This window comes from Hibiscus syriacus, unplaced genomic scaffold (genome assembly GCF_006381635.1).
Source record: "Hibiscus syriacus cultivar Baekdansim isolate YM2019G1 unplaced genomic scaffold, ASM638163v2 tig00002237_pilon, whole genome shotgun sequence".
NCBI lineage: Eukaryota > Viridiplantae > Streptophyta > Magnoliopsida > Malvales > Malvaceae > Hibiscus > Hibiscus syriacus.
The window spans coordinates 4870654-4892385 of record NW_024061918.1 but is presented as its reverse complement, the minus strand read 5'-3'; the positions used below and the strand labels follow the sequence as shown (position 1 = coordinate 4892385).

At 30.9% G+C, this 21732-nt stretch overlaps 2 protein-coding genes across 3 annotated transcripts; both read left to right on the top strand.

Annotated features, from left to right (window-relative positions):
- The first annotated feature begins 14 nt into the window (after positions 1-14).
- On the top strand, positions 15-15794 carry LOC120139347. Of its 2 annotated transcripts, none has more exons than XM_039154605.1 (4): positions 15-21; positions 14450-14459; positions 15410-15487; positions 15607-15794. In XM_039154605.1, exons 3-4 carry the CDS (start codon positions 15412-15414, stop codon positions 15702-15704), a joined length of 174 nt encoding a protein of 57 aa, XP_039010536.1. In that variant the 5' UTR covers positions 15-21; positions 14450-14459; positions 15410-15411; the 3' UTR covers positions 15705-15794. The 2 variants fall into 2 exon arrangements, with proteins under 2 accessions (XP_039010536.1, XP_039010530.1); XM_039154599.1 differs by lacking the exons at positions 15-21; positions 14450-14459 and adding exons at positions 489-494; positions 12339-12342.
- A 1935-nt stretch (positions 15795-17729) lies between these two features.
- Positions 17730-20792, top strand: LOC120142376 (3-deoxy-manno-octulosonate cytidylyltransferase, mitochondrial). Its single transcript, XM_039157085.1, has 8 exons — positions 17730-18034; positions 19027-19072; positions 19471-19557; positions 19640-19764; positions 19897-20036; positions 20133-20184; positions 20271-20381; positions 20599-20792. Exons 1-8 carry the CDS (start codon positions 17807-17809, stop codon positions 20689-20691), a joined length of 882 nt encoding a protein of 293 aa, XP_039013016.1. The 5' UTR covers positions 17730-17806; the 3' UTR covers positions 20692-20792.
- The last annotated feature ends 940 nt before the right edge of the window (positions 20793-21732 follow it).

The following is a 21732-nucleotide window of genomic DNA, read 5'->3' as shown; positions in this document are numbered from 1 at the left end:
AACTGCATAACAAGAAGATTCCTCTAGTTAAAGTACTTTGGCAAAATCAAAAAGTTAAGGAAGCTACTTGGGAAAGAGAGAAGGACATGAGGAACTAGTTTCCACACCTCTTCACATCAGGTACGTCTTAAAATTCGAGTACGAATTTTCTTAAGGGGAGAATTTTAATACCCCAAATATCGGGTCGGTGACCATAGTAAAAGGATTTAAAATTTGGTGGGTTAAATTGAGTAAATTGATAAGTATATGGAATGATTTAGGAAATTGTATTTAAGACTAATTATTAAGAATTGAAGAATGAAGGGGCAATTTGGTCTTTTAGAATGAATGAATTTAATATTTATTTTAATGGGGATATTTAATAAGGTTGGAAAGGAGAAATGATAAAAAGCTGGAAAACTTGGTTCTCTTCTCATTCTTCTCGTCGTCCCTGTTCTCTTCCATAACAAAGGTAAGGTTTCATCTAGTTAGTTTTTCCTTTCATTTTTGGCTTGGTTTTAAAATCTTATGTGATGTAGAAGCTTAAGGAAAGTTCAAAGATGATTAAAACTAAGAGATGAAGGATTTATTTGAGATTTAATAAAATGGGTTTTTAAGTGAATTGATGAAATATGGTCAGATATTGAAGTTTGAAGGTATATTTGACTTCCCAGAGAGGTAAATAAGAGATTTGGGGCCTTAGAAGTGATTAAAAACATGTTTGAAATTTGGGTGTAATTTTTAGTTTTAAGGGTTCTTTGGAGTTATTGGATGTTATAGGGAGATTTATGGATGCAAGATAGTTGGTTTGAGTAATGATGATTTTAATGTTATGGTTTGTGATAAAAGTAAGAGATTTAGGCGAAAATATGGTAAAAATCGAAGTGAAATATGCAAAATCTGGGTAAGGGTATCGGTACTGGAAGAACAGTACCAATACTATATAGTTAAATTTGATGAACACAATGAACAATATCGATACTTATGCAAGTAGCATCGGTACTGAAGTGGGGTATCAATACCAAGTGGAAGGTATCGATACTATTGTTGAGAAATGGATTCCAGAATGAAAAAATGGTATCGATACTGAAGAGAGTATCGGTACCATAGTATAGAAGTATCGATACCATAGGAAGGGTACATATACTATTTAACTTGGAATTTTAAGTTAAGGAGGAACTTTAATATAATTCGAAAATGATAGTACTTTTAAGTATTATTATTTTGTATAATTGTTAGATAGTATACTAACAATTGTATTTATGTGTAATTATGGATGCTTGTGTAGATCGTAATCAACCCCTTGAGTCAAGCAAGCAAAAAGGTAAGGGTAAAGTTGTTGAATAGTCGGACGTCCTTAAAGAAATATAGTGAGGCATACCAGGTGAGTGCATTTATTATACTTATATGAGACGAGGATGACTTGCGATGAGTCAACCTCGAATATTTGATTAAAGTATGTTTTACAGTATCTCGATATGTTTTCATAATGTTTATGGAATTGATACAAGAATAATTGTAGAGTATGAACTGGTCTTAAAGGAATAGATGAATGTTTATATTGTTTAATCTACTAAGTTGATTGAATAGTCCATTGTATGTGCATTGAGAGTCAAAGGTGCATTTCGACATAAATTGTATATAAAAGTTATCAATCGATTTTGTTTAATGCATAACAGTGCATTTTTGTATCAGTACTATGTGTACTTTCGGCACTAGATGTGCAATCATGGTATTCATAATGAGTTTGTGAATTACTATTTCGATATATAATTATGTATAAAAGTTATCAATCGATTTTATTTAATGTGCATTTTCATACCAGTACTATATGTACTTTCGGCACTATGTGTGCATCCATGGAATTCATAATGAGTTTATTAATTTCCATTTCGACACTTTGGTACAATGCATGTACCATGCATTCTCATTTGACATATATTGGGCAAATAAAGGATAAATTGGAAAAATATTGATTGATAGGTATGCTGAGCATACTAAATAGAGTTTATCTGGTTATGTGAATGAAGCTTGGTTTGCCAAGCCAGTTTATGTATTAATATGATTTATACAATTGTCATTAGTTTTTTGATATTGTATGATATGTTTATATTTATGTACAATTCATTTTGTATTACTATGCCTCACTAAGTAAATACTTAGCGTGTGTTGGTTTCACGCGTAGGTAATAGCAAAGACTAGTGGATTATGGAGTGCATCAGATATCATCAATCAATGGTTGCCTCGTTAGTAACTGGACAATTATGTCTACTTTTGATAATTAGATGGCATGTATTTGGACTTATGAAAATGCTCTGGAATTGCATTTGAATTATAATTTTTGTAATATGTTATAACTTTAAGATTATTTTAATTACTGAAAGTTAATGAATGTGTTATTATTATTATATAAAAATGTTTATTTTTAGAAACAAAATTTTATAGGTTTACAAATAACAAAATGTTTAAAAAAGTCATGTGACACATGTAACTTGTGTACGGGAAACATATATGAGAAATGGGTGTTACAGCAAGAGAGTGAAACACAACGCCAACTTCATTGTATTTGTATAGATTTATCTGACATGGTACTCGTTGACTTTTTTTATCTATTTTTTTAAAACTTTGGTTCATTATTATTTAACATGTATTATTGATAAAAATATAAAAATATATTTTAAAAACCTTTAATCAAATAATTTTTAAATATATATTTTATAAAATTTAATTATTTAAATTATTTAAAATAATTATGGTTAAACTTTAAAATTTTTGATTTATAATTAAATTATAAAATATTATTTTAAATAATTTAAATAATTACATTTTATAAAATTTAATGGATATATATTAAAATTATTTAAATAATTTTAATGGGGTTTTAATTCTATCGTCTAACAAAATTATTTGATTACTATTAATAATAGAAATCGTTTGAAAGTAACGACTTTGTTACTTAGAATAAACCATAATTTATTTTTGGTTTATTGTTGGAATTATTATTAATTCTAATTTCGTGTGTTAAACGGAATCATGATTGTTGGTGGTCATGAGCCACAACGAAAAGCTTGTAAGATTCTAAAGATAGAATTTCAAGATGTGATAACATAAGATGTTATTTTATTTGGTCATAGTGAATTTGAATAAATGTAAGATGATCCTCCTACTATTAGAGAAGATGAGGTAAACATTGTTACCACATTAAAAGAATGCGTAAGCATTAATCATAGCCTTTTGATATAGAATATTAAAAATTACATGAAAGAAGAATATCTTTTTATATTTATAATTATTATAAAATATTATGATAATTATGGCATGTGTTTGAAAACATTGTACGATTACTTTTTTTTTGAGAAATTTTATAGATACAAATAGATTCAGAGTTTAATCAAAGGCTCTTGAATACTGGGTTGTCAAGGTTAAAGGATTAGTTCTTTTTATTTCTAGTTGTTAAGCAAAATCAGGTTGCCTTGATATATATGTTTCGGGTTTTAGTGCTACTAATTCCATCGTTTAACAGAAGATATAACACTGAAAAAGGGGAAATAAATTGATGAATTTATTTCACCATAGAATCTTACGTTGATTCTAACTTTGAAAAGAAAATAAATCATTGAATTTATTTTCCTATGAATCTTATATGATTTTGGTTTGTAAATAGAAAGAAAACATCAAATTTATTTTTTTAGAAACCTTAAACGATTTCATTTTGTAGAAGGAAATAAATTGTTAAATTTATTTTAATAGAATCTTGTATGATTCTGTTTTGTAAAAGAATTAAATCGTTCACTTTATTTCTTGAAAGTATCGAATCAAAGCATAGGAAAACTATGGTTTTCTAAGATGTAATCACATTCTCCAAGTCTTATTTTATGTTCGTTATGAAGTGTACAATGATTAAAATGGCTAGAGAATTATGGATAATATTGGGCCATAAATACGAAACAAAAGATGCCGATACTAATGAATTGTTAGAGACCAAGTTTCTAAAATTTGTAATAATGGCATAGACAAAGGAAAAATAAATATTTTATTGCCTCTATTGATTATAGCAAAAATATTGCTCTGTGTATTTGCTAAAAGAGTAAAATTGAAGTTATAGAGAAAACTATTTTCTATAAACTAAGATGGAAAGAAGTGATAGTGATGGTGAATATGTTAAACCATTGTGAACAACATGATATTATTCATAAAGTGACATCACTAAACTCTCCAAAAATAATGGAGTTAGCAAAGCGAAAGAATTAAACCTTAAAATAAATAATAAACATAATGCTAAGAAATTATGAGTTATCACAAAACATGTGAGTGGGGAGAGAAGTTATTCTATCGACTAATTACCTTTTAAATAAGATCCCTGTGAAAGGAAAATGATAAGACACCATATGAGTTATGGAAAGGTTGAAAACTTGTGTCATACAAACACTTAAAAATATGGGGGTGTCTTGAGAAGGTAATGACTACATTACCAAAATAAATGAAAATAAATCCTAAATGATGGATTGTATTTTCTTTGACTATCTTACTATCTTGGAAGAATAGACCGATGCTAGTTAAAATTTGATATTCTAGATATCAATGACAAAGTGAATATGTTTCACAATGGAAGGAAAAGTTGTGTCCAGGAAATCTTTAAGAAAATGGTTATTATCATATTCATAATGGAATTTGAGTTTATAGTTCTAGATAAGTCTATAGAGTAAGTTGAATGGCTTTGGAATTTCTTGGAGGATATTCTTAAATGGCTGAAACATGTGCCCACAGTATGCATGTACTGTTACTAGCGCAAAATTTCAAGTATAATGGTAAGTCGAGACATATGCGTCGGTGACATAATATCATAGACAATTGATCTCAAATTGAGTTATCTCTGTTGATTTTGTAAGATCAAAGGATAACATCGCAGATTCGCTAACCAAATGGTTAAATCAAGTTCATGATGAGAAAACATCTAAAGGAATGTGACTAATGCCCATGAAATTTAAAGGCTTTATGTGAAGGAAAACCCTACCTAGTTGAATGGAGATCACAAGATCTAGGTTCAAAAGAACAACCTAATTGCATAAACCGTGTACGATCACTGTGGGGGTTCTTATCCCAAGTTTGTTCCTATGATGTAAACAATGACCAAAGTGGTATAGGCTAAGGAAATTTTTAATGACCATTGTGTGTTGCGGTGAGTCAAGCAACATAAGTCACCTATGTGAGAGTGAAGTAGGTTCACTTCAAGGAAACTATTGGGAATAGTTCTTTCAAACTCTTGCAGAACTAGGCAATGTTCATGGCTTTAAGGACATACCCATGAGAATTAAATTCTTGTCAGAGGGGTGGTTGTGTGAAGTATATCATCATTTACACAAATGACAGAACAGTTCAAGGACATCGCATCTACTGTTTAGCCAGTAAAGTAAATATATTGTCGCAAGAGAATGTTCAAAAGAAGACACCTACTTATCCTATGCAACTATTGACCGTAGAGGCTATCACCACCTCCTGTCAAAATGGTTTTGATTAAATTATCAATTGCATTCATACAGGGGATTATTGGAAAAAAAAAAGTGAATTACATTGATGGATTTAATATTTATATTAAATTCAGAGTCCTTTTAAATATTGCAAATTAAAATATATTAATCAATTTGAATATTAGTAGAATAAGTATTCTTTTGAATATATCAAATTAAAAAGGTATTTATTATATATTTAACTTTGAATATTAAAAGATAATTATATACTTTTTAATATTTCAAATTAAAATGAATTTTTTTAAGTTTGAATAAAAAGGGAGTGTATATTTTCTTAATATTTCATCCAAAAGATATAATTATCAGTTTATTTTTGGATATTAAAAGATATCTAGTTGGAGTAAAATTCTCTTGGAAATCCCCTATAAATAGTGAGTTAACCTGTTAGGTTAATTACAAGTTTGAAAAGTTTTTTTTCCAAGTTTCACAAGTTAAATTCAAAATAAGTTTTCATCTCAGGTTTCAATAACTTCTCTTATCTTGGATTTTTTTTTCTTTCACTAGTTTTCTGATGTCAAAGGCAAGGATTGTTCATGATCTCTGTAGATATGTTACCGCTATTGATCATAAGTAGTTGCATCCTAGGAGACAGACGACCAACGAACTCAAACACCTAAGGAGTGGCCAAAAATCTATCTTACGAAAATTGTACAGTGATAGGCCTCAATTGTTTCCGATCTCAAGATCAAAATCAAAGAGTATTTTATCTTCCATTTGTTTCCCTTTATTTTTAAAGAAATTTGGTTTCTTTCCTTTATTTTTCTCAGGTTCGAATTTCATATCGGATTGTTCTTTCGAATAACATGATGTTCGATACTTTTTCATTTAGGTTGATACTTGTATCGATACTTTGCTTCTCATTATCAGTTTTTTTAATTTGAAAGTATCGATACTTGTGGAAAAGTATCGATACTTTAAACCCTTCTCATTTTCCATTTTTTTTAAATTCGAAAGTATTGATGTTTGTGGAAAAGTATTGATACCTTGCAGTCTTCTCATTTTCCATGTTTTTTTAATTCAAAAGTTTTTATATATTTTTCAAAATTATCGATACTTTCAAATTTTTTATAATAAAAATATTAAGATTCCATATCGTAACCTATTTTCTTAGTGAACCATAACATTATTGGGCGCAACTTAATTTTTTTGTAGATATTTTTAACATTTTCAACTTTTAACTTATTTTGTTATCATAAGAATGTCTAAAGTCTCATCAGCTTAAAGTTTGGTAACATTTTAGGCGCAACCTATTTGATTACAAAGAAAATTAACGTTCCATATCGCAACTTACTTTCTTAGTGAACCTTAACATTTTTTGGCACAACCATATTTCTTATAAATATTCATAACATTTTCAATTTTTAACTTATTTTGTTTTCATTGGAATGTCTAAGGCCCCATCAGCTTAATCTCTTTTAACATTTTAGGCGCAACCTAAAATTTTAAAATATTCATAACATTTACAATTTATAACTTATTTTCTTACCATTTGTTGGTAATGCTCAATCCCACATATAGTTGGAAATACTAGTGGGAATGGTATTTAAGGTTCACATTCTCCATTCCCATGTTGAGTGATAGAGAACAAGGCATGGTAATATGTGTCTCTGACACATCCTCACGAATACTATCTTTTTAGAGAAAATTCATAAGGATTTTTTCTCCGAAAGATTAAATGAAAAATGTGAAAGATTCATCTGATATTTATAGGCTACTAAGACTGTTAAAGTTCGAATATTTCAGATGATAATAACTAATTATTAGTTGTCTGAAATTAAATAAATTAAACTGTTATTTTCCTAAATTAAATCAGAATTTAAGATGTATCTGGACTGATTTCAAGCTTTGTTCATGGGAGAGACAAACTGTTAATATCAAGAGTTACAGGAGTTATCTGATTTAATTTCAGGAGTTATAACTGTTTAATTTTTATGCAATAAACATGGACTCTTTTTTGAGCCAGATTCATCAAGAGGAGTTACAAAAAGGGTTTAAATTCAGAATTAAAATCAAATTTAATTTGATTTTCTTATTGGACGGATTTACCCTTACTTCTAGCCTATAAATAGAGAGCTAAATTCAGCTTCTCAACTCACACTCTTTACAATTATAATTCACTCTCCAAGTGTTTTCTAAAGTTGTTCTCTCCGTGCTTTCCGATCAGAAGTGCAATACCACCAACAGTCCACTCCTATTTCGGGTGTACGGAATTCGGAGCGACCGTGTTAACCTCGGGGGACGGTCCGCCTACTGCAGCGATTACACACATCGGGGCGAATTCGTTTCTAAGGCAGTGGTTAATACCACGACACGGTTAATTGGTTCTTTGTTTATATATTTCAATATATATTTTTCCAGTCAATGTTAATGCCTCATTTTGCAACAGTCTATTTTACCAACAATTTAGAAACGAATTCGAACTGCTGCATGATATTTGTAAAAGGAACGATAAAACTACATGTTGGATTCGAGTTTGTATGTGTGAACTCAAATGTTGGTTTAACCTTGCATCAAAGTGGTACGTAATATTTTGATATAGATTATTATTATCGTGGTTCGATGCAGCCTGATGCAAGTGACGATGCCATGAATTTTAGTGGTTTCTATGTTTTAATGCTTGAATTATTAATATTTATGTGCTTTCAATGTTTTAAATATTAGCTATTATTTGGTGTAACAGTATGCTTAATGATTTTAAGATGTATATATGTTAGGTACATTTGAAAGCAATTATAAATATTTTAACTACAATCAACGTCCTATAATAAATGCTTTATGAAGTTTAAAGGATAACAGTTTTATTATTAATTTGTAGTTTTAATGTTGTGTTATAAGCTTTTGTGCATGATAATATGTTATCATGATTAATCTGGAACGTTTATGTTTAATGTACATCGGTTGAGTATGCATTAGTAGTATTTTTTTAATTGATGATTCATTTGAATTTTAAATGGATTAATATTTGAATAAAAAATTAAAAATATTCATGTGAGTTGTGAATAGATATTTATTAGAAATTATAGCACTTTAAATGCTATTGTGAAGAATGGATGTACATAAGTTATAAAATTTATAATGGTAACTTATGTAAATAAATGTTTTTGACGTTTGCATTGTTTGCATTTATAAATGCATAATAATATATTAATCATGTGGTTTGAGAGATTAATATTATATTAATACATCATCAATATGATAATCTTTGAATAATATTTACATGTTCTATCATGTGTTAGTTAAGTGAATAGTGATGAATGATTCATGAGAAGATATGTAATTATTTATTTATGTATTGAGGAAATTAGTATGACACTTGAAAATCAAGGTGAAATAATTAAAAATTATTTTATCATACTAATAATTTCATTTGAGAAATTTATTAAAGACAACATGATAGTTGTAATTTTGGAGAATCACGAAGATGATGATGTTGAACGAGAAGATTCTTCAAACCGAATAGTTATTAAATTCGGGTTTGATTCCATAATATCTTGAAGAAAAGGAACCCAAATCCTAAAGATAAGGATCTTGTCACTATCAATAAATTATTTTAATTATTGTTAGTAAATTAATTTCGTGACTAACCATATATATTCTTCATTTGACTTCAGAAGATACAAAATAGATGTTGGTTCAGATGAAGTGATTGTCACGATGAATTTTGGGATCATGTTGATTAAAAATGATGATGCAAAGAATGAAGTTGTATGTATGGTGAACAAGTCTATTTGGAATTGTGATTCTACCTGCCAGGTCAGATTATTTATACTTGTTGCCTGTTAATTCATGCCTTTTAAATACATGAATTAGATTGCATGAGCTTTTAAGATAGTCTTTAAAACTCAGTGGATACTATGAAATGAGATAAAACCACTAGTAAAGGCTAAGGTAGTACTACTAAGGCTAAGGTGGTAGTGTGAGGCCAAAAATATATATGCTTAATAAGATACTATTGTGAGTAAAAGTATCAAGCATAATTCTTTAAGAAAGCCTTAAGAAAGAGAAAATCTATAAATAATTTATTGGAAAATAGTGTGATGAGTATGAAAGTGAATGTCTAGGATTGGTTCTATGAAGACTTGGTACTTAAGCGTGCCTAGTGCACCACCTCTCTTTCATAGAAACCTACCTGGTGCATTGTTCATTACTATGCTCACTATTCCAATTTATAAAATACTATGACAAGATAAAAACTCTTAAAACTTAGTGCAGAAGTTAAAAGAGTAGAGATTAATTTGGTTGAGTGGAATACCAAATTTAGTCATAGTAAATAAAATATATGATGATCTCTTTAAGGCTAATATGTTGAATATCATGAATGAGAATATGCTAGACACTATTGCTACTAAAAGTGTGTTGTAGCTATTAAATTTCTTTAAGTGATTTTCCTAAGTAGTGGAAAGAAAAGAGATTATATATTTCATAATGGTTTATGCATTTTAATCTTAATGATTTGTAACTTCTCAAAACTTTGAGAATTATGTGTAAACAAAACTTGAGTTTGTTAAAATATAGTTTTATGGCTAAAACTCATAACAAACTTTACTCTAGTATGAGTGAGTATTTGTTTACACGTTTTACAAGACACTTATGGATATCCTAAAATGTTAGAAATGTGGGGGGGTCTTAAAATGTAGATTAAATGCATAAACTTAAATAGAAAATATTCTATCAACTTCTTCTAGTATTCCTGCTAGGTCTTCTCAAGAAATTGATTTCAAGACTAGAAGAAGTAAAAAGCTATTTGGACCAAATTTTATCACTTCCATTATTTCTGAGATAAATGATTTAGACTCTCTTTTTGATCATATAGCTTAAATATTATAAGAGGATCCTAAAAGGCTATAAGATCTATCGATACTAGTTCTAGAAAAGCGCTATTAATGATGAACTAGAATCGATAATGTCTAATTATACTTGAGAATTAATTTACTTGCCTAGAGGATTTAAACCAATCTGTAACATATGAATCTTCTGGAAGAAAATAAGACTAGATGGTTTGATCCAGTGGTATAAGGCAAGGCTAGTTGTCAAAGGGTTCACTCAAAAGTTTGTTTTAGACTACTTTGATCCTTACTCTCCCGTTATGAACATCTCAATGATCCGTGCATTATTTGCACTAGTCTCTATTCATAAGTTGCGAGTACATCAAATAGATGTTAAGACTGCATTTTTGAAAGGAGATCTAGATGAGGAGATCTATATGAGAACAATGGTACAATAAATTTCATAAAACTATACTTAGTTTTGTTTTGTTGTGAATGGTTTGGATGCTTGCGTGTATTCGAGGATGTTTGATACTGATTGCGTCATCATAAGTTTTGTATGTTGATGACATGTTGATTTTCAGTTCTAACATTGAGTCCATTAACAAAGCAAACGGTTTCTTGTCCACTAAATTTGAGATGATGGATCTGGGAGAAGTTGATGTAATCTTAGGAGTCAAAATTACTGGAAAGGGATTTTCTTTATCTCAAGCACACTATCTTGAGAAAGTGTTAAAGAAATTTGACAGTTTTGATGTCGTCCCTGTTCGAACTCTTGTGACACTAGCATATATCACTTTAAGAATAAAGGAAGTAGCGTTTCCCAAACAGAATATGCTAAATTAATCAGAATTTTAATGTTCTTAAAGAACTATACTCGGCCTGATATTGCTTATACTGTGAGTAGACTAAGTAGATATTGGTGAACACTTGATTGCTCTTAGACGCTTACTGAAGTATATTAAGTGTACTTTGGATTGGAAACTTGAGTTTGTTGGCTATCCTGCGGTACTAAAAGGATATTGTGATACCAACTGGGTTTCTGATAATGATGAGGTAAGCTCTACGAGTGGGTATGTTTTTACTTTAGATGGAGCAGCAATCTTGTGAAAATCATCAAAGCAGACATGTATTGCTCGTTCTACCATGGAGTCAGAGTTTATAGCTCTTGACCTAGCTGGGCAAGAAGCTGAGTGGCTTAGAAGCTTGTTAGCAAATATTCCATTGTGGGGAAGACCGACTCCTCCGATTTCATTATTGTGTGATTCACAAACTGCGATATGTGTGGCTAAGAACCAAGCTTACAATGGTAAGAAAAGACACATTCGCATAAGACATGAATCAGTTAGACACTTAATAAAGAATAGAGTGTTCTCTTTAGAGTATGTGAAGTCGGAAAGGAACCTAGCAGATCCTTGGTCCTAGATTCGTCGAGGGGGATGGGTCTAAAGCCCATTGGTTGAGGAATTCATGGTGGATACACAACTTAGTTATCTAAGTTCCATGTGGTCAAACGAAACCATGGAAAGACTCATAGTGCACATTCCTACTGCCTATCCCTATGATGAATAATGTGCATGCCCAGGATGAGCTTAATTACTCTTAATAAATTCATAGACCATGCTTTGGGTGGTCTTAGTGAGAAAGACTTGATGAATTTACCGATTTTGGTTGAATATCTATTCTTAATAAGTTCATAACCCAGAGTTGAGTGGGTAGTTCTAATCGCGAAGGACTAGATGAACTTACCACTTGAGAGGATGAGTTTTATTAAACTCTTAATGAATTCAAACCCAAGAGTTTGGGAGTTCCTAGTGAGAATGACATATTGAATGAGAGTTCCTAGTGAGAAGGACATATTGAATTCACCAAATTATGAGGTTGAATATTTATTCTTAATGATTTCTTAGCCCAGAGTTTGGGTGGTTCATTAATAATGAACTTGAAGAAAGTCAACATACCCTTTGTGAGGTTGAGCTTTTATAAAAGCTCTTAATTATTTCATATCCCTATTAAGTGTGGTTTATATCGAGATAAACTTGATGAAATAACCTATATAAGTGAGAAAGGTTAGCCGCCTTCTATGAAAAACGTTAGGCTATTTTTCTAGCACACTTACTAAAATCCTGAGGTAAGATGGCCAAATATATACTTTTGTATATATATATATATCTTACACATCGAGGACTCAGGTGGATGAAGGGGCCAGTTGTGTGTTATGAGTTTACCCCCATCTTAGAAAGTTCCAGACTAGTTTCACTTATCTAAGAGAAGGATTGCTCATCATCACTATGTACTAGTTCTAGATACGTTCACTAGTGCTTAAGCAACTAATCTCGCTATTGCTCTTCTGGAAAGATTGTTTTCGAGTTTTAGAAGAATTCTTTCGCATTAGTGGGGGAATGTTGGTAATGCTCAATCCCAAGTAGAGTCGGAAATACTAGTGGGAATGGTATTTAAGGTTCACATTCTCCATTCCCTTGTTGAGTGATAGAGAACAAGGCATGGTAATATATGTCTTTAACACATCCTCACAAATACTATCTTTTTAGAGAAAATTCATAAGGAATTTTTCTCCGAAAGATTAAATGAAAAATGTGAAAGATTCATCTGATATTTATAGCCTACTGAGACTGTTAAAGTTCAAATATTTTAGATGATAATAACTAATTATTAGTTTTCTGAAATTAAATAAATTAAACTGTTATTTTCCTAAATTAAATCAGAATTTAAGATGTATCTGGACTAATTTCAAGCTTTGTTCATGGGAGAGACAAACTGTTAATATTAGGAGTTACAGGAGTTATCTGATTTAATTTCAGGAGTTATAACTGTTTAATTTTTATGCAATGAACATGGACTCTTTTTTGAGCCAGATTCATCAAGAGGAGTTACAAAAAGGGTTTAAATTCAGAATTAAAATCAAATTTAATTTGATTTTCTTGTTGGACGAATTTACCCTTACTTCTAGCCTATAAATAGAGAGCTAAATTCAGCTTCTCAACTCACACTCTTTACAATTAGAATTCACTCTCCAAGTGTTTTCTAAAGTTGTTCTCTCCGTGCTTTCCGATCAGAAGTGCAATACCACCAGCAGTCCACTCCGATTTCGGGTGTACGGAATTCGGAGCGACCGTGTTAACCTCGGGGGACGGTCCGCCTACTGCAGCGATTACACACATCGGGGCGAATTCGTTTCTAAGGCAGTGGTTAATACCACGACACGGTTAATTGGTTCTTTGTTTATATATTTCAATATGTATTTTTCCAGTCAATGCTAATGTCTCGTTTTGCAGCAGTCTATTTTACCAACACCATTTATAACATTTTAGGTGCAATATGTTATGTTACTACATTGATAACTTTTTCGGCTCCACATTATAACATTTTGTGTTCCACTTTTAACTTGTAAGATAAGTTTTCCGGTTAAACATTGTAAGTTGTTTTTAAAATAGTTTTAACCGAATATATTACATAAGTCAACATTTTCAGTCGCCTGAGCCAGTTTTGTTAATTTTTTTTTCAAATTTCCAGTTGCGTCGTTTTTAGCCTTATATTCGTCTGCCTTTCCTCCTCAGACAATCCCAAATAATTTAACTTCTCTATCAATAAACATTTTATTCCCAAACTTGACAACTTTTCAACATGATCTTCTTTTCTTGTCCTTATTAGTCCCTAAGTTTAAACTTGTTCCTTGAATTTTTTATCGACATAAATCTAAGAATTTCACAACTTTTTCAAATTTAATCCCTAAAGTTAGATTCCATCGAGGAATGCGCTATGAAATTCGAATTTAGAGACTAAATTAGAAAATAATTGTGAACTAATTTGAATCAAAGGATTCAACAGAAAGATTGGACGAAAGGGAGTAAGTTGAAAAAATCTGTCAAATTCAATAATTAACCTAGACACACACAAATATTAGGGACCAAGTTATAAAAGATACTGAACCCAGAGACTAATGATGTTTTATCCTTAAATTTTTACAAAATGTCGTCACTTGTTATTTTTCAGTTTTCAGATCAGAGTTACAGATCCACGTAACGTCGAAGAGCGTGAGCAACACTTCTTAAAACCCAATTTCGTCCACCGCTGTAACGTGAAGCCCTAAGAAACACACTAAAGCAAGATTCTAAGACTAACAAAAATAAAAGCAGTTTCATTTCTTGGCTAAGCTTCTTCAAAGGTAATCTGTTCTTTTCCCTTTCTATTTACAGTAATTGATGATTTCTTTCTGGGTTTCGTTTGATAGCTTATTTGGTTTTTGTTTTGTTTTTTTTTTTACGTTTAACTGTTGTTGGAACTTGGGTTTTCCTTCATTTTCTAATCTGAAACTGCTACTTCAAAATATTTGATTTTTAATTTGTTGAACCTCTCATTGTAAATGTAAATTTCTTATCTGTGCACTTTTGTTCCCCAGTAATAGGGTAAGAAAAAGAGTATAATTGAAATGTAGTCAGTTCCCGAAAAAAGTAGAATTTTATGAAAGGCCAAAGAACCGTAAATCTAAACCAAGGAAATCATAGCCTCATGGGTAGTATAAAATTATTGTAAATTCAAAATTCATATGGCTTCTCCCATTTTGAGCGTACGATTGAGTTGATCCTGTATCATGAACTTCATATAAAAGCTTCATTTATCGTGATTTCAATGCTAACAAGTTCGTTTGCTTCCGCCATTAAATTATGCGATCGAAAAGGCTTCAGGTCAAATGGATTATTAATAAAGCTAATGGTATCTTGTTTAGACAAGGTTAAAAGGTGTGTGTGTGTGTGTGTGTGAAGGTTCTTCCTTTGAAGAAACACCACATAGGAGCTTCTAGTTAAAAAGGAAAAGGTGTGGTTGAGAACTTGGAATTGGCCGTCAACTGTTCTCTGCATTTCAGATTTTGTTAAATGGTTTATTTTCAAACTGAAGGTATGAACTTTTTGGTAACCCTACTATGAAGGTTGTGACTTTAACTGCTAAGCACCGTTGGTGCTAGAAGGAGAGAGCGAGGGAAGTGTTTAACCATAAAGTTATAAACAAGCCTGCACTGTAGCCTTTCTGAGTCTTCTCTATGCATTAGACTAGGTCAGCACTAACGTTTGATATCTAGATTGATGTTATGCTAATTAGTTTAATTGGTTTTTGCAGCTATGGGAACCCGAGGAGTTATCGGAGATAAGTGGTCTATGAGGATTCTATGGGCCTGTGCAATCGGAAGTGCAATTGGTATGCATTATTGATCTTGAACTCGGCGCATACTGCATTACATAAGTTACTCAGAGATCAATAACTTTTATCTTCTTTCGTGGCTCATGCCTGTACTTTCACTATGGTTTCTTGTGTAGGCCTGTATATGGTTGCTGTAGAAAGACAGCAGCAGAACAGGGACCGAATGATGGCCGAAAGTTTGAAGGCCATGGAATCCGCAGGTGGTGGTGAGTAAAGCTTTGAATGTTGGCATAAATTACGCTTAAACAACTTGTTAAAGAGCTTCCCCAACATTTTTGATTGGAGGGATATTTTCTCATTTGGTAATAAACTTATTGGATAGATGAACAACGTTCTACATAGATGATTTATCATAAGCAGTTGATGTGCCGTTTCTCTCTCTCTCTCTCTTTTTTTTGGGAACTGCGTAGAATTGTGAGAAACTCCTGAAGAATAGCAACTTTTGTAATGCTCTAATGGAAATAAGAACGAACATGGAATTCTTATACCTTTCTTCAGGTAAATTACAAATTTAGTACTTAAAGTATCACTTTTGTTCCGTTTTAGTACTTAAAACTTTATTATTTTTTTTCACAACCATACCTCTTGTTTAGTTTAGGGTCTATTTTGGTATCACGTCGTTAAAAAATTAACAGAACTGCTGATGTTATATATATATATATTATTTTTTCAATAATGATGTAGTATTACCTTATGGTGATAAGTCCACATCATCGTTAAGTTTTTAACGGCGGATATTAAATTGAGACTTAAACTAATCCGTAGCTATGATTTTGAAAAAAAAAATATTTACCAAAACTGAATAAAAGTAGTAGTTTATGCATTAAATGTGTAGTTTACCCTTTTTCTTTTTGGTCAGATTAGGAAACCAGAGTTTTGAGACTAGCAGGAGATTCCTGACTAGAACACAAAATATGACGGGAGAATCTTAACCAGCTTTACAGGGATGGTGCAACCAGGGGAATGTTAATCCGTGTCTAGGGACAGAGGTTATTTTTTCTTTACAAAAGAAAAATCTAATTAATGATTATCCTTTTTTTAATTGAATAAAATTATCGTAAAAAAAGAAAAATATAAAAATGATAACCGAATAGTCTTTAATTAAAAGTTTAATTTTTTATCACTATAATTGTGCTTAAAAGTCAAATAAGTCATTGCTTTTATAAATATTCATAACAATTAGTCTTAGAACTCATCAAACGATCTTAACAGTAAAAAGGAATAGAATTCATCAAACGATTTTATTAGTAAAAGGGAATGTTGTTTTCCTTAAAAATTTTGTATGTGTATATGTTATCAATATCTAAGAAAAATTATAAACAAATATTATTTTATAATTATTTTCAATTATAGTGCAAAAACATTAAGTCATGAAAAACTTTTCAGTTCTTGTTGTAGTCGGGCGGCACTAAAAATTGAGTTTGATTTGAAAAAAAAATGAGATAAAATACAGATAAAAATAAAAAGATTAAATTAATTGAATATAATATTGAATTAATAGAATGTATAAATAATAAGAACTAATAATATTATTATAAAAAATAATAACACATATTAATATATAATATTAGTGATGTATATGTACAACATTTGATGTAGCCTCATTCTACCTGACTTGTTCATTGACTTGAACTGTTGGTCGACTCGAATTATTTATTGACCTAAACTATTTACAGTAACAAAAAATACATTTCATAATATTTTTATTAATACATTTCATAATATTTATCTAATCTAAAATAATTTTAAATTTATATTATATCATAAATAAATAATATAAATTTAATTTTTAAAATAATTAAATATTAATTTTACAAAATAAATAAATATTTATTTAATATTATTTTTATTCCCAAATGTAATTTGAAAATATTTTAGTTTTTAATTTAACACTCAGCATGCAAATAAATTATTGAATTTAATTAAAAAATAATTTAATTCATCTACTAGTCATAAATCTATGAACCGTTATATTAGTATTGCAAAGTTTCATATTAACATTATAACAAAAATTATTGGTCAAAATATCACTTTAAACTTTTTCCAAGTTTTAAGATCACATCAAATATAAAAATATTTTGAAAGTCACGATAATTTTTTTTAAAAAAAAAGTACAGGAACCAGTAACATTTTTATTAAATTTATTTATAATCTTTAAAATTTTATTATTAAAAATAATATTAAAATAATTTAGTCCTAACTTTTCCTTTTTCTTCCGTAGCTAAGAGGCATTTGAATATTGGACACACAGTTATCTCCAGATTTCTGTCTCTTATTTTTCGATCTTGGAAACAAAACCAAATATTCATAAACGCGATGTCAATCTGCTCTCCATCTTCCTCGACTTCTTCAACAGGTAAAGCTTGGATAGTTCACAGTGTTCTGGCTGGCGCAGCACTTGCGGTAGCCATAGGTGCCCATGCCTATCTGGGTCGGGCTAGGAAGTTCCGGACACGGGTCGTCGGAATTATACCCGCCAGGTATGCCTCTTCTAGGTTCGAAGGCAAGCCTTTGGTTCATATCCTTGGGAAACCCATGATCCAGGTACCCCTTTTTGTTAAAACTTAAACTCCTTGATTTTATCTAAAATTTCATTTTTTTTTCTTCACGTTCCTCCTTTTTCTTTTCATTTTTATGGATTATGGTTTCGTATGAATTTTGATTGGGCTTTCTTTTAATGTAAATCAGGAGATTAGGGAGTTAATTTTATTTTCTAATGCTTTGATCATTTGGATCATAATATTGGAGAAAAAGTAGAAGATCCAATCTTTTATGTGCAAGATGTTTAGTTATGCAATGAACCATTGCAATTAATATTTACAAGTTTAATTACTTTCCTAAAACCAGGGATCAACATTCTGCAAATTAGAGACTGAGTATTGCAGATTATAAATTTGGTATCGATAGGGTTCAGATTTCCTTGGGACCGCAGTAAGACGGTGTATGCCTGAGATGGAAGATGATCTATATAAAATTTGGAATACGTTGAACCGTATTTGAACTAGTAAATTCCAGTTTGTTTGACTACAGTTGATCTTGTGATATTGGTGTGGGCAAAGATCTGGGTTTCGTTACATGTGTAGGAAGCTATGTTACTCGGACTTGAGTGTGAGCATTGGATTCGAGAATGTATGACATGTGTATGGTTAGACTTTGCTGAAATTGTTCATGTCTTTGGAGGATTTTTGGAGGTCATTTCTCCATATCCATGTTGAACTCGAGTGTTGGAGACAGAAAGAAAAATGAAGAGTCCGAACATTTGTAGGAAGTATTTTATAGATTGAAAATTAGTTCTATTGATTGAACATTCTTTTGCTTATGTCTAGAAGCATGACATTATATATTCCCACATTTAATTTCAGTGAAGTTAAAACACGAGCAGCATCATTTTTTTTGCCCAATGCGATGAACAAAAAAACTTTGGTTCTCACAAGTTCAATTTTTATTGCTGAATTTTAAACATTTGAGCCATGTTTCGCAAATTTTGATGCTAGTACATGTTTCTGTCTTGTTGACATTCTGTTGGTCTTATACAGAGGACATGGGAAAGGTCAAAACTGGCAACTACGTTGGACCATCTAGGTAAGTTTACCACTTGATTTCCGTTTGATTTTTTGGTAATTCAAACTATTTGGAGAAAAGATCCAAGTCGATTATATAATCTAAAAGCATGAATTTAGGTTTAGTGCAATGATTGATGACTTAAATATTCACCTTGGTGCTGTTTTGTTTGTCACACTTTTTCTTTTTGAGATATTGTTTATCGATTTAATAGTGCAAAATCCTTTGCATATGTGATTTATACTTTATGATTGGTGTTATGAACAAAATATGAGTGCATAATAAATAGGGATGTCATAATGGTTGCTTCTGACCTTTTGAGTTGGATGGTTTAGTGAGTTGTCTGAATTTTTTATTTTCTGTAACTTCTTTGTCTGAAGTGGCTTTGCTACTCATTGCATTATTTCTTTCTCATGTAGTTGTGGCAACGGATGATGAAAAGATTGCAGAATGCTGTCGAGGATTTGGTGCTGATGTGATCATGACGTCAGAATCTTGTCAAAATGGTGGGGCGATGATTATCATCATATTTATAATTTCATTCTTTGATTTGCTGACATTGTGGACCCTTTCTTTGGTAACGTATAGGCGCTGAAAGATGTTATGAAGCACTTGAAAAGCTTGAGAAGAAGTACGACATTGTTGTGAATATTCAGGGAGACGAACCTCTTCTTGAACCTGAAATAATAGATGGAATTGTTAAAGCACTGCAGGTTTGTTATTCTGAATTCCATAAAGTAGTATCTGCACTATGCAGCTCCTTTTATGTTGTTTCAGTGACTAATCTATTTCCTTGTACAAGTGTTTGTTTCATGTGGCGTCAAAATGGTCTATCTGTGTTGCAGGCGGCACCAGATGCTGTGTTTAGCACTGCCGTAACATCTTTGAAACCTGAAGATGCTTTTGATCCAAATAGAGTGAAATGTGTGGTTGATAACCGTGGTTATGCTATTTATTTCTCTAGAGGACTAATACCCTTTAACAAGTAAGATTTTACATCTATATGAGCGCATGTCTGTATTTTCGTTGACATCTTTCGTTTTCATTGCATTTGCTCTAATGTATTTTTCACTTGATATAGATCTGCGAAAGTTAATCCACGGTTTCCTTACTTGCTTCATCTTGGAATTCAGGTATCAAGATGCTCGTTGCATATTGTAATTGTTTTAATGGAATTCTTTGTTTCTTCAGTTAATAATACTGATTAATGTCCAAATAGAGCTATGATTCGAAGTTTCTGAAATTATATCCAAAGCTTCAGCCTACACCATTGCAACTAGAAGAGGACCTGGAACAGCTTAAAGTCCTTGAGAATGGCTATAAGATGAAGGTATGGTAAAAATCTTGTACTTGTTTAATCCTTCTTCTGGTAAAGTAAGATTACCTTGAATACTCTCTTTGTGTGCATATAATCATTGTATTCTTTATCACATATAGACTGTCATTTTCGTTTAGAATTTGTAAATAATAGGCATAAAAGAGAAAGACGAGACGCAATACACAAGCAAAGATTATAAAATTATATGAAAATGATTGATTTTGTGCAGGTGATAAAGGTTGAGCATGATGCTCATGGAGTCGACACACCTGAAGATGTGGAGAAGATTGAATCTCTAATGCGCGAGAGAAACTTGTCTTAGTATGATTAAATCTCTTGTGGATTAGGATTATTATTATGATAGGAGGGAGTTAAGAATTGTTTGTTCCAATTTAACTTAATCATCAATGTCTCCATTAAGCAGAAAGAGTTTGAGATGCATGTTAAGTAATGTTAAACTTTATAGATTTGTCCTTTTAAAATGTAATTTTCTAGACTAAATTGATGGAGGTTTTTTAAACTGTTCTTTTTATTTAGTTATTGAATTCAATGAAGTGAAACAAGTTTTTTTTTTTTTTTTTTAGTGTAATAAGCTGTTCAAGATTAGTCAGAACGCATTCAAAATCATTTAATATTTAATATCATAATATCATGGTATCAACATATTTATACATTAAACCAGAATTAATTTTTATTTCATATGGACCCCGAAGATGGAATCCCCCATAACAAGGATACGAAACGAAACAAAAGAAGACGGACGTAGTATGGATCAGCACAATATGAACCTCAAATCACATATTTATACATTAAACATTGGAATTATGTACGTACCAAAATTTCTTAATATGCCTAATCTAGACGACAATGATATTAACTCCTCTTTAACCGATAGAGACTCGTATATTAGAATAGGGTTCTCAACCAAAAAGCTTGTAATGGTTGCAATAAAAAATTATAATATATGTAATTATGTTCATTCTAAAGTCGAACAAGTAGATAACAATAAATACGTTTACCACTATGTGCAATAGAATGATGGATCCAACTACATGATCTATGTATCAAAGAAGAAAAGAAAAATATATGATAAATAATGTAAGGGGATCAATCATGATCATCTAAACTTAGGTTCTGACATCATTTGCGCAGTCATCTTACCTCTAGTCAAAGCAAACGCCGTAGTAATTATTTTTATGTTGTTTGCTGCTATACAAACACGATACGACTAGTATATAAAAGCATGGATTTTAAAACACAAAGTCATTAAAAAGGATAATATAGGGAGTGAGATGCTTCTCATAACGAGCTACCAAGTTAGCTTACTTATGTAAAAACTCAACCGTAAGACAACTGTAGATCT